At 38.7% G+C, this 12,597-nt stretch overlaps 1 protein-coding gene across 1 annotated transcript in view; it reads left to right on the top strand.

Annotated features, from left to right (window-relative positions):
* ncanb (neurocan b) overlaps window positions 1-12,597 on the top strand; it is a 235,380-nt gene that overhangs the window by 209,142 nt on the left and 13,641 nt on the right. The window contains exon 13 of the mRNA XM_017701362.2: window positions 1,852-1,996. Within this exon, the coding sequence (XP_017556851.2) occupies window positions 1,852-1,996 (145 nt within the window). The remainder of the gene's footprint in view (window positions 1-1,851; window positions 1,997-12,597) is intronic.

Genomic DNA, 12,597 nt, shown 5'->3' with positions numbered 1-12,597 from the left:
TCCGTATCACTTTAACTCATCTGTCCTTCCAATCTTGAACCACCTGTGTCCTCTCAACAGAAGCTACTCCCAAAGATCTCACTGACATTATGTTCCCCTTCAAACAGACACCAACATGCACACAACTACCCAAATTTTTCTCATGTGCATCTACACTCTGGGGTAGTACCCCTCCTGTCAATAGGGAGGGACCCCCAAGGGTTCATCTCAGTACCTTTAGTCTGGTAACATTATTGTACCATAATCCACTGAAATGATGTGTTCTAAGCTGTATTGACTCCACACCCCCCCCCCCCCCCCCCCCCCCCCGTCTCGCCTCCAGGCTTTTATTTTACTGCTCTGTTTTAAAACATTCAGTAATGAAAAGGCACAAATACGAACTTTTCACCTGGAAAAAAGTATTTAAGGTGCACGATCAGACCTTAAAACCACTGCTTTACCTTTGAGGGCACATTTACCTTGTTTGTACCTTGACAAACAAAAACTGTACCTGATCAGTACCTTCATTTCTAACAGCGTAAAATGGCTGGGGAAGATTAGAAAAGATTAGAAATTAGAAAAATAGATAATCCACTAAGAGGAAAGTCAAAAAATAAGTGAAGCTTCCAAAACTGGAGTTGTGATTACAACAAAATCGATTACAAGCGAGAAAGAAAATCCTATCCTAAGTCCTAACAACCATACAAGCCCTGGTGGTCTTTCAGAGAGAGGAGAAAATCAAGCTGCTTCAGATCTGAAAACATCCACAGAGGTTTCTGTCCATCCTTCCACTGTGAGAAGAAGACTCAGCGCTGTGGGTCTGATGTGTAGCTGTCAAGAAGTCATTACTGAGAAAAGGAAATAGAAAAAAGTAGAACATTTGCAGATCAAGCAAAGAAGCTGCTGATGTTCTCAGAACGATTAGCTGACCACCCCAGAGTCCAGACCTCTACATTGAGAAACAGATGCAACCAACTTCTAAGACTTTGGAGATGTGGATAAACATCCCTGCAGATTTCTTCAAAAGCAGAAACAAGTCTCCTGAAAAGAGTGAAAGAATGAAAGGTATAGGATGGGTACAGTAAATATTGAAAAAAACATTATATTTAGTTGTTGAGGCTCGTGTGTTCTGCTAAATCTGCCTTTTTCTGCTTAAATTCCTGTTGCTGAAAAACAAATGAGCTTAATGTTCATTTTGACTGGAAATAAATGGAACAGCACTGTATGTAGTTGTATGTCATTCACACAGTGTAGCAATATAACCTCAATACTACTTTATCCTTATCACGCTGACCTTAACAATGTTCAAAAGCCCTTAGAAAGCTTGACCGTTTATGTTGTGCTTAAATGTTTTCCTCCTCAGACCAAGATGAAGACTGCACTAATGTATAGAATGGTTGATATGTGGACGTTTGTGTGTTTACCCAAGTCTATTCTTGTGGAAGATACAAATTCAAGGCAGTGAGTCAGCTACACAGCAAATGAAAAAGCGATGATGGCAGGGAAGGTGCAAGAGAGTCGCCCCCAGCACATCACATCACAGCTACGATATTTGACCAAAAACTGCTTATAGCAGGCCTTTTTGCCTGTCCTTGTGCTCCCTAATTGCTTCTTAAGTAGCAGAACAAAAGACCACGAGAGCCCAAAAAGCACACTGTGGTCGGAACATGTGCTCCTGAAAAGTTTATCACTTTCTGAACTTTCTCAAGCTGTGAAACTTTCACACAAGTGTTTACACCCAGGATCTAAAAGCCATTTCATGTATCTAGAAATGAATTTTGTAATGCATTGGATATGTAGCAGGATATGTTAAATGGGCAGCAAAACCATGGGATTGGCTTCGAGTCTGAAATGTCTCTGTGCCTCCTGCAGCAATATGAGAACTGGAGGGAGAACCAGCCGGATAATTTCTTTGCGGGCGGAGAGGACTGCGTGGTGATGATCGCCCATGAGAATGGCAAATGGAACGACGTGCCCTGCAACTACAACCTGCCCTACATCTGCAAGAAAGGCACAGGTGTGTGTGTGTGTGAGAGAGAGAGAGAGAGAGAGAGAAGGGGGGGGGGCAGTGGGAGAGCTGTACCACCACTCACTGTATACTACACTCTTCACTTCTTCACTCTTCAAGTTATTTCATACTTCTACATCATTCTGTCCTTTTCTCTAGTGCCTCTGTGTTCATCATTTGAACTTCAGATTAAGGTGTAATACTCTTATTAAGAATTATTAAGTATTAATTACTGTTCTTTGTTTTATTGTTTGTTTTTATTCCATGGGTCACAGTTTTAAAGCTAGATAACATACATCTGGGATACCATAGCAAGGGCCTAATAGCACCTTAGCAACCACCTGGGATGACATGGCAGTAGCCTAGCAACACCTTAACAATCACCTGGGATAACGGCCTAGCAACATTGCAGCTGCCACCTGGGATTCTTTAGCAAGAGCCTAGCAACCAGCTGGGATTTCATAGTAATGGTTTTGCAAAGCCAACTTAAAATTTGCTTACAATCTTTTCTCTTCTAGATAATTGTAGACTCATCATTCAGTAACTGCTATAGATTTGGTAAACATTATAAAAGCAATATGTAAACTATGTCATACTTACATAGTCTATGTAAATATGACAGTGAGAAATTTACCTGTCCATTTTTGCCTATGCTGATGCCCCCACGGGGCCCCACACACACAATGGAGTTCAAATGTTTGAGTCTTTTTTACTTTCACAAGTAAAAAAGACATATTTCCTTACATTTTTCATCAAAAATTATATTATCAGCATAACAGTTTGAGGGAAATGTAGAATATTTTTAGTGTTTAGATAAATTTCAGTATTTCTTTTTATTTGATACAGTATGGTCCCCCTTTAGCTTGAATGACAGGATGCACTCGAGCTGACATGGAAAAGCTTATGTTAAGAAGATCAAATCCACCTGACCATTGTCTGAACACAAGCTTAAATGGAAGGGACAAAACTCAAAAACAAATCAGACCTTTTAAAGACCTTAAACACGGTCAGTGTCACATCTTAATTATATCAGACGAGAAGTTGACGTTGTGCATACAGGTTTATTTTGTGCAAATTTGAGAAAAGGTGTGTCAGTGCAGTGAAAGTCTCGTTCAATGTGTGGAAAATGGGTTGCAAAGCAGATGTTAATGATTGGCAAAAAGGACTGATTGCTTTTGATAGTGTGAAGGAAGTAGGTGAAATTGCATCAAAGCATGCAGTCTTACGGGTCTACCAGCAGTGGCAAAGATCCCAGTCAACACGAATGTACATGTATACAGAAATTTTTAAACAATTTACTTCAGCAGTGAGTTTATCACAATATACAGATATACAATATATTAGAATAAAGTCATATTCATATTTCAAATAAACATAAAAACAATAAAAAGTAACAAGAATTTCTTGGGTCCATATTTTTCCTCAACACCTGAAAATGGTTAAACAAACACCATAACCATAAAATAAACATCCATAAAATCACTATTTTATATATATATATATATATATATATATATATATATATATATATATATATATATATATATATATATATATATAATCATTATTAATTAATATTCTATAAATTTTGTTTATTCAAATATAAACACCTTTCTCAGCAAATAAACACAAACTACACAAATAAATTGATTTTGAAAATGTGTCTTGGGTGCCTAAAACAGTACTGCATATATGTGTATATATATATATATATATATATATATATACAGAGAGAGAGAGAGAGAGAGAGAGAGAGAAAGAGAGAGAGAGAGAAATGAATCATAATAATAGCTTGGAAAAGCACCCAAAAGTAAAACACTTTATAGAGCAAAATGATTTGATGTAGTGAAAAATACAAGCTACTAATCTGTCTGACCAGTGCAGTAATGTGTAACTTTCAGCTTTGACTCCTTTTAAATTGCTTTCAAGTTGCCTGGAAATTATGTTGCAACTCACCATGTAATTCACTGTGAAAGACAGCATTATAGGGTTGAAGGGGTTAATATTACATCCTTTCATTACTTTTCATTACTACATCACGTCCCAGGTTGTCAAGTGAAAGAGAAAATAAACTCTAGCAATTCTAGACTGGAAAGGTACTCAAGACATTAATGTGAAAACCAATAGATTTTGGCGTGAGCCTTCATCATGCCACTTCTGCAGGCTCGTCTAGATTGCACTGCACTTGCGACAGTGGTGTCGACTTATGCTAATCTCACCTGCATATACTGGTCTAAGCTACTGCCTCATCATATCACTGATGATGTATTTACTCTAACAGGTCCTATATCCCATCATGTCATCTCCGTCCTTCGTCTCACTTTACCATCAATCACTCATCTCTGCCTTTAAGCAGCTGGAGAGAGTGACCTCGCCGTTCCTTCTGTCATGCCTCCTCAGATGAAAGTCAGTCTGGGCAGCAGTGAAGATGTGATGGAGGCTTGTCGACAGGGCCATTTTTTAAAGCCTCATTATAACAAGGAGTAGCTTCTGGTCCTGCTTAAATACTCGCCACTGTCTGGCCGCAACACGGCCTGTCCAGTTCGCTCCTCGGGGGGCTCGTTATGCTCATTTTGTCTGGCGATTTGCATATGTATCAGACAGAGGCTGCGGAACAGCCAGGTTTGCTGCACTGGCTGTGCCCTAAGGGGCTTCCCAGCTTTGAGAACTGAGACATTTCCTCACTCGAGGGAAGCTTTCCCAATGTCCCACCCACAGCATCTCTGGAGGGCCGCTGACCCTGCGTTACCCTTCCAACCACAATTCTGTAATGACTTTCATTCTTTTGTAAGGGGGCATAAAATTTCTGCATTATTTCAGTGTGGTTCTAAATAGTCAGGATATAAAGTCATGCAGAGTGGTTTGATGTGAAATGCTGTTTAAGAGAAAGTTACAGAGTCAGAATTGTTCACAGTGGAGTGTTGAAATACTGTAGAAAATGTAAAAAATTTAAATTTGAAAAAATGGAGATAAATGGTTTTCTTTGGACAGCAATGATATATTTGTGTTATATACTGTACATCATAACCCTAAAAGATTAAAGAAAATCAGTAAGTTTATCTACACTACACTACATATCTGCAATTGAAAACTTTAAAAAAATTTTAAAATTTCCCTTTAAGTTTAAGACCAGATTAACCTATAATTTCTTCTCCTGCTCCATATAATTTTAGGTCTTTATATTTACCCTGAGTCTACAATCCTTTAAATAAAACTCCCTGAATTGTTCTTAGTAGGGATGCACTGATATGGGAACTGTGGGCCGATGCTAAAATGTAGAAATTTGAACTTTAATTTACCTGCTGTGATGGCACGGTAGGCACTGTTGCCTCACAGCAAGAAGGGCCTGGGTTTGATTCCCCGGCCGGGTCACCTTTCTGTGTGGAGTTTGCATGTTCTCCCGTTTCTGTGTGGGTTTCCTCCAGGTGCTCCAGTTTCCTCCAAAGATATGCAATTGCGCCAATTGGAGATGGTAAATTGCCCCTAGGTGTGAATGTGTATGTCCGCCTTGCAGTTGAGCTGTCCAAGGCCCAGGTGTTTCCCTTCCTTCCATCCAGTGAGTGCTCCAGCACTCCCCGCATGCTTAGAAGTGGCTTAGAAGATGAATGAATGAGTTTACTTGCTTGAATTGGACAACGGGATAGTAACCTGACTATAGAGGTGATCCTTCTTTCTTCCTTTCTGACCTCTCTTTCATAACGTAGCACAGTTTAAATTGCCGGTCTGTGCTGCTTAAAAAAACGGTGCCTTTCTCTTCTAGACTGCTAATTTCTGCTAGATAAGGAGTTATCAGTGAGCTTCTTGTCAGAGGTTGGTGGTCCAATCACAGGTTGGGTAGAATATTCAGGACTGATTTTCACACAGCAATCACAGCAAGGGGATGAAGTAAAAAATCAGCATGCACCAGTGTAGGTCATCAACAGTCTCACCATCAGAAGACATCAAAGTCAAGGCTGATTGGGGAAGGGAGTTTTGTATTGGTCACCTTTAGACTGCATGTAGATTTTACAGTCATATATGTCTTATTTTTCTGTAGAAGTCTCTGCTGTACAGGAGCTAATATTGTTCACGCTAAGGCCCAATCCCACTTCACCCCTCACACCCTACCACTTAGCCCTTAGCCATCTGTTTTGCAGGTTCATGTCTAGGGGTGGGGTGTCCCAATTTTTTTGAGATAGAGTGGTAGGGTGAAGTGTTAGGGCTACATGGCCCTCCAAATGGAGGTTTTTTAGACGCACAACTCCAAACGGAGTGTTATCAGAAAAAAAGAAAAACTGGCAAGATGGCTGCGCGAGCCACCAAAGAAACACACAAATATAAGTATTTTCTCTGTTAAAAATTATGGTAACTATTGTATTTTCTTAGTTTAATGTCATTTCAATGTATAATGGTTGTTATCTTTGTAACAAGCATAAAAAAATCGCCAAAAGTATGCTAATGTCTCGGTAGCTAGCTAGCTAATTTTCCCGTTCCACCTTAAATAGTCGGGCAGTAGTGACACCTGAAGCACCAGAACGTAGCTGCTGCAACATTTAAGGTGGAATGGGAAAAAATAATATCTGACTTCAGCTTCGTATCAACAAAGAATTAGCAGTGGCCGATAATGAATAATTGTCTTATCCCCCCTCTTTGAAGGCGTATGATGCCCTAAATGTAACTAAAGCCCAGCAATGAGGAGCTGAACTTTACCCTCCTCTCCTATCACTGAAGACTGGCCGGGTCATCTACAGAGCAGCGCCAGTAGCTGTTAATGAAGCGATGGGGTTTTTTTTATTTGAGGGTTGTCTCATTTCATAGGCCAAGATGTCAAGCTCTACCCTTTGTAACTCCTAAGGGCTTAGGATGACAGTCCAAAACAAGGGGTAGGGGTAAAAAGAAGAAATGGGACTGGGCATAAGTGTGTTCCACTGCATACCCTCTGTATCAGAGCTGCTAGAGGGATCACTCTAAGACTCCCCAGCCAGCTGGGACAAATGTACCATCACCTCTACCACCTGTCTCTGTGTCTTCTGTAGCCTATTACCCTGTCCTTCACTCAGCATGTCCTTAGTCATGCTGCAACTTTCTGCAAATAACTTCCGTATTTTTCACTAGCTGCTTATTTTTCACAGCAGTGGCCTGCTGTCGGTCACCCCAGATGCTTTTCTGACTGATGATTAAGGTTATTTTTAGTAGTTTTGGAGAGTTTTCTTTTATCCACAGGTCAGAATAGACGACCATGAGGCTTACAAATATAAAATAGTCTATTTCAAAACTAATTCATTTAGTAATTAATGAATTATAATGTTTACCCTCACAATTCCCATATTCCTGCATCCCTACCAAGAGCCATTCTTTGATATGTAAGAGTGGAGGCTCATGCTAGATACGAATAACTAAAATTAAATGGAGCAGAGCAAGAAATGAATTGATCATCTGAGCAGACTGATAATCTAAGCAGGGAAATTCCTCTGGATTTTTTCTGGAATTTAATCGCAGACTGTACAGAAACTTCCCTGTAAATATAGCCTTTTTACTTACTATCCAAAATGACCAGTGAACTGAACTGAATCTTCAGTTCTGTTTGTAATGTTCATAATGATAAAATAGTTGTATGTCTAAAATAATACATTTTCGATGGATACTGTTTTGCTTTACACTGCCCTCTGTGTGCCCTTCGTCCATGAAGAGGTTTTAAAATATATGTCTTAGGTGAAACTGCTTATTTTTCCCTGTACTGGCCTGCTGTCGGTCACCCCAGATATTTGCAGAAGTTTGGGAACCTAGCTTTTAAATAGCTCCCCAGGTCAGAATAGAGAATTATGAGGCTTAAACTGAGGCAAAACTGCTTAAAAAGAGGAAAAAGTGCAAGATCCCAATTAAGCAATTAATATGTTAACCCTTAGAAGTCTAGATTGTCACATAAAGCATAATGTAATTCATTTCTCACTTATAGCTCATTGAAATGCAGAGAAATTCTGTCAAAATGGCAGATTCTAAATGAGATCCAGGCCTTGAATCTAGAATCCAGTATTATCATCGTGAGTATGACATTAGACCTGCTTTACACGGCACAGCTTGACTCGTCTTTTAGTCTTCCACTGCAGATATAGAACCGTATCAATGAAACTGGTCGTCAAAGTGACGCCACATGACACTGGCGAGATGTGAAGGAGACAGATTTGTTCAGAGGAGGCTGATGGCAGCAAGAAGAAACACTGCTGAACAAAAGACAGGAGAATTTGGGAAATACTACATCAGAGTTCAGACAACGAGGCGATTCTGGTTGGTCGAAGGGGATACGAGGGTATCTGACAGCTAGCATTATTTAGTAATTCTCGCTGACAAATAAGTAGTCTGCAATGTTTTTACGTCACCTTTTGGTGTCGAGTGTGAAATTTCTAGTCCAATGCCTCATAAAGATGAAGCACAAAGTGGGTGCGCTCGTCAACATTATCACATGGATGTAACGCAAGATAGCATGACTGAAAAGTCTCCTTGGAAAACTCCACTTAAGCGTGTGCTTGTGCATCACATGTGCTGAGAACACATTACATGCAGTAAAAATACATGTTCTGTTAGCTAACGATAGCATTTTGGTTATGTTATCCTTTCAGATATTAAAAGAGCCTGGACTAGAGGAGGGAACATGTGAGGTCAGCAACATGTGGCTACAGAGATGCGTACAGCTCTTTTACTGTTCTGTTGCAGCTCGAGAGCAGAATCAGGTTTTTAGGTAAAAAATAAATGTTCCTGCTGATCATTCTAACACGGTTTAACAGTAAATGGTCTTAAAAGCTGAAGTTAATGTAGAACTACTAACTCACCAATGTTTAACCCTGTCAAGAATCTTGCCAAGCCAGTAGCTAATGTAAAGGCAAAGAGAGCGATTTAAGACGAACATCAATCATTTGGAGACAAATGGACTTTTATTGGCACTCCAGGTGGTTTCCTTAAGTTAGATCTTTAATCTGCAAAGAGAAACTGCCAAACACTAAAAAAGCAAGCTGTTTCTTGCTGCTTGTGCGAATTTTCCCTTTTTTCGAATTTTCATTTTTACTTTTGGGGACAGTTTCCTGCTAGAGATGCGAGAAAAGTGGCTATATCTGAGCTAAAGCTTAAAGCAGAACAAAGTAAGTCTGCAAGTTTATATTATATTTTTTAGCCTTTACTACTACATTAACACAATGTATTTACAGCAAAGATGGTAAAATGGACTTTTGAGGCTCCCAAGGTGGTTTGATTTTTATTGAATGGACAAAATAATTCTTCTTAACATTTGTGCTGCCGCTCCCTGGACTAGAGGGAATTCACAGGAGGGTTTGAGAGGGGGTTTAACTTTTTTTGTGCCAAATTTCACCTCAATCCAGCACGGGAAGTTTAACAAGTTGTCCACAGATTTGTGTTATTGTACAAGATCAGATCTGGTCACACAAGACTGTAAGACTGTTAGAAGACCAGTCAGTTACATCGACAGTTCAATTAACTATCTGTGATTGCCTTTAAGGTCCAGATTTGAAGGCCTCTGTTCTAAACACTCAATCCATTCACTGTTGTCATGTTTTGCAGATCTTTTCTGTTTCTCGTTTGTTGACATGCAAACGTAAATGCAATTCTTACTGCAATTCACTTCATAAATAAAGGTTTAATTTCCTACTGTTTGAATGGAATAGCAAAATGAAAGTAGGAACTCTCGTCAAATAAGGATTAAAATAGAAGACATACCAAACAAGTGCTTTCCAGGTCTAGTCGTTTGTAGACGTTTGGGCGCCACTGATGTTTTGTTGATTTTCTAAGTGAATATAAGTAACACATCCTCTATAGAGAACACACTTCTGCACATTTCAGTGCACAATTACTGTTTATTTGCTGAATTTAACATATTGGAAAAACAATATTAACATAAATGTGGCCTATTCAAAAGTTCTGGCACATGTTATAGTTTCTTTTATTTTATCCATTATGTAAAACTCAGCAAGTGCATAGAAATTGCGCACTAAAATTAGCAGAAAAGGGAGATCTTTAAGTGTGTTCTCTGTAGATGGTGTGTTAATTTACTTTCAATTGGAAAATCAAGAAAACGTAAATTTAACTGGAGGTGCTAAAACCTTTGCATACGACTGTATATCATTACCCCTGGAACAAAAACTCATCTCTACAATGGTAGCGCAACAGAAGAAGGAAAAAAGCCTTTGTATGGAAGTTAAAGCATCAAGAGTTTTTTGCATGCAATTTTGCACTATTTCTGTTGGTCTGTTCATCATGAAATTTTAACACAACTGAAAGAGTAACTGAAGTAACTGAATTATGCAAAGAAGTAAAAAAACAACAGAAGAGATACAAGGTTTTTACTTTATCTTGTCATCTTTTGCCAGTCTCTCTTGCTGTAATGCAGCATTCTCAAACATTTCATTTAGACTGAAGAACAAGGAGAAATATCTGTGATAAAATGTGCAGTAAAATACTTTCTGTTCAGATCCATGTTCAGTACATTTCAGGAAGGAACTGCACTGCACTTGTGCAACTGAAAACTTTGTAGTTTCAAAAAGAATATATTTAAAAGTTTTAAAGCTTATTAATTGTGCCCTGTACTCCTCTGCTCTAACCTCCTGTAGAGACCACTTGTATTAGAAAATGACTTAATTCAGCCTGAATCTTCAACATAAATGTCTGGAGAGCTGGTCACTGTGATGGTCACAAGTACAGCAGAAAAAATCATGCATTTATTGTAAAAGTACCAAAATTGCAAGTTCAACTTTATTATCCAAATAATTTGGACAGTGGTGGAGAAACATACAATGAGCTTCAATTTCATTTATTTCATTTCCAGTCAAAACAGTCCTTAATTATATTATTCAGTAAAGTATTTAGCTGTTTTTACCTCAAGATAAAAAGCAGAAAACATATTTAACAGAATATTTCACACAAAAACCTTAACAACTAAAAAAAACATTAGCACTTTCAGACTTAGGTATGTCCACTCTTTGCCTTTAATATACACTATATTGCCAGAAGTATTCACTGACCCATCCAAATCATTGAATTCAGGTGTTCCAATCACTTCCATGGCCACAGGTGTATAAAAAAACGAGCACCTAGGCCTGCAGACTGCTTCTACAGACATTTGTGATAGAATCAGGAGCTCAGTGAATGACAGCGCGATACCATGATAGTCCATGATAGATGGTTCTTAAGATTGATGGAGAATTGTTCTATAAAGCATCATTTGTTTGGTGCTTTATAGAACCCTTTTCAAAAAGATTGTATATCAGTCCATACACAGCACTTTCTTTATTAAGCTTTGACTTTTGCACAATACTGTGGACATGCAAAACAATTACACTAATAAAAATTCGCAATACACAATTCAAAAGTAAAAAATACAACATTTCAAAAACTCTTACTCACATACAAACACATGCACATGGACTATAACCACTTGTGCATGTCTTGGCTATTTCTAAAATGCTTTAAAAATGAACACAAATAAAGCAATAGTACTGCCCTGTAAGCCTGTAGGGTTTCCAAACACTTTCACTTCTGACTGTTGGATACATTTAAAGCAGCAAGAACAAAGGACTGTGTGACTGTTTGTTTTCTGCCCTGCAGAATTCTGCATTTTGGGTTCAGTTCATGTTCAGTGTAGACACTGAGTGACGCTCTGTACACCAGAAAGCCAGCATATGTGAAACACTGCAGATGAAATGTACTTTATCTACACTTTCATTCAAAATTTTCATTAATATGAAGGAAGTGTGGGGGCTGAGGGGGCTGCAGCTTCCATGTTTCAGGATTGTTTAAATGCCACTGTTAAAAACAATAGCAGTAAAACAAAACTTTGAAATTTTATGAGCGTAACAAAGACCCATGTTGCTTTTTTGGTTTTAAATGTATTTTTATTTTGTTTTATTCATATATTTTCAAAAACAGGTGGCAGCTTTGGGGGGCATGTTGCTAAAACACTATTAAATGACCCTTATGAGTCCCAAAACAGGGAGATTTCATCTCCACATTTAACCCTTCCATGTAGCGAAGCACCTCATACACACTAGTGAGCAGCGAGAACGTTTGCCCGGAGTGGTGGGCAGCCCTATCCGCAGCGCCCAGGGAGCAGTTGGGGGTTAGGTGCCTTGCTCAAGGGCACTTCAGTCACATACTGTCAGCTCTGGGAATCGAACCAGCGACCTTCCTGTCACAGGACCGGTTCCCTACCCTCCAGCCCACAACTGCCCCCAAAGTAATAGGCTATTTCTGTGCTCCAACACATCCTAATATACCAGCCATTAAAGTGATTCCAAACCTTTTACAGGTTTTTCCAAACCTGTAAAACACTTTCAGCAAAAAGGGTTTTATATAGTACCAGAAAAGGTTCTAGGAACACTCTTTGTAGTGCTATTCGGTTCTCTATGTTTAAAAAGGTTCTTTAAAGAAACATGTAAAACAGTTTATCCATCATGGAGAGAAAAAACATTTAATAATGCAAAAAAAGATTTCTGCAGTTAAATGGCTCTTTGAGTGTTCATGGTTATGTATAACCATCGCTTTTACTAAACAACCCATAAACAACCACTATTTTAAAGGTGTATCGTCTGGATGACACATCTTGTGCAAAGTTTATTCAGCTTTCATTT

Source organism: Pygocentrus nattereri, chromosome 15 (assembly GCF_015220715.1).
Source record: "Pygocentrus nattereri isolate fPygNat1 chromosome 15, fPygNat1.pri, whole genome shotgun sequence".
Taxonomy (NCBI): Eukaryota; Metazoa; Chordata; class Actinopteri; order Characiformes; family Serrasalmidae; genus Pygocentrus; species Pygocentrus nattereri.
Note: the sequence above shows the minus strand (reverse complement) of the source record. Positions and strands in the feature narration are given on the sequence as shown.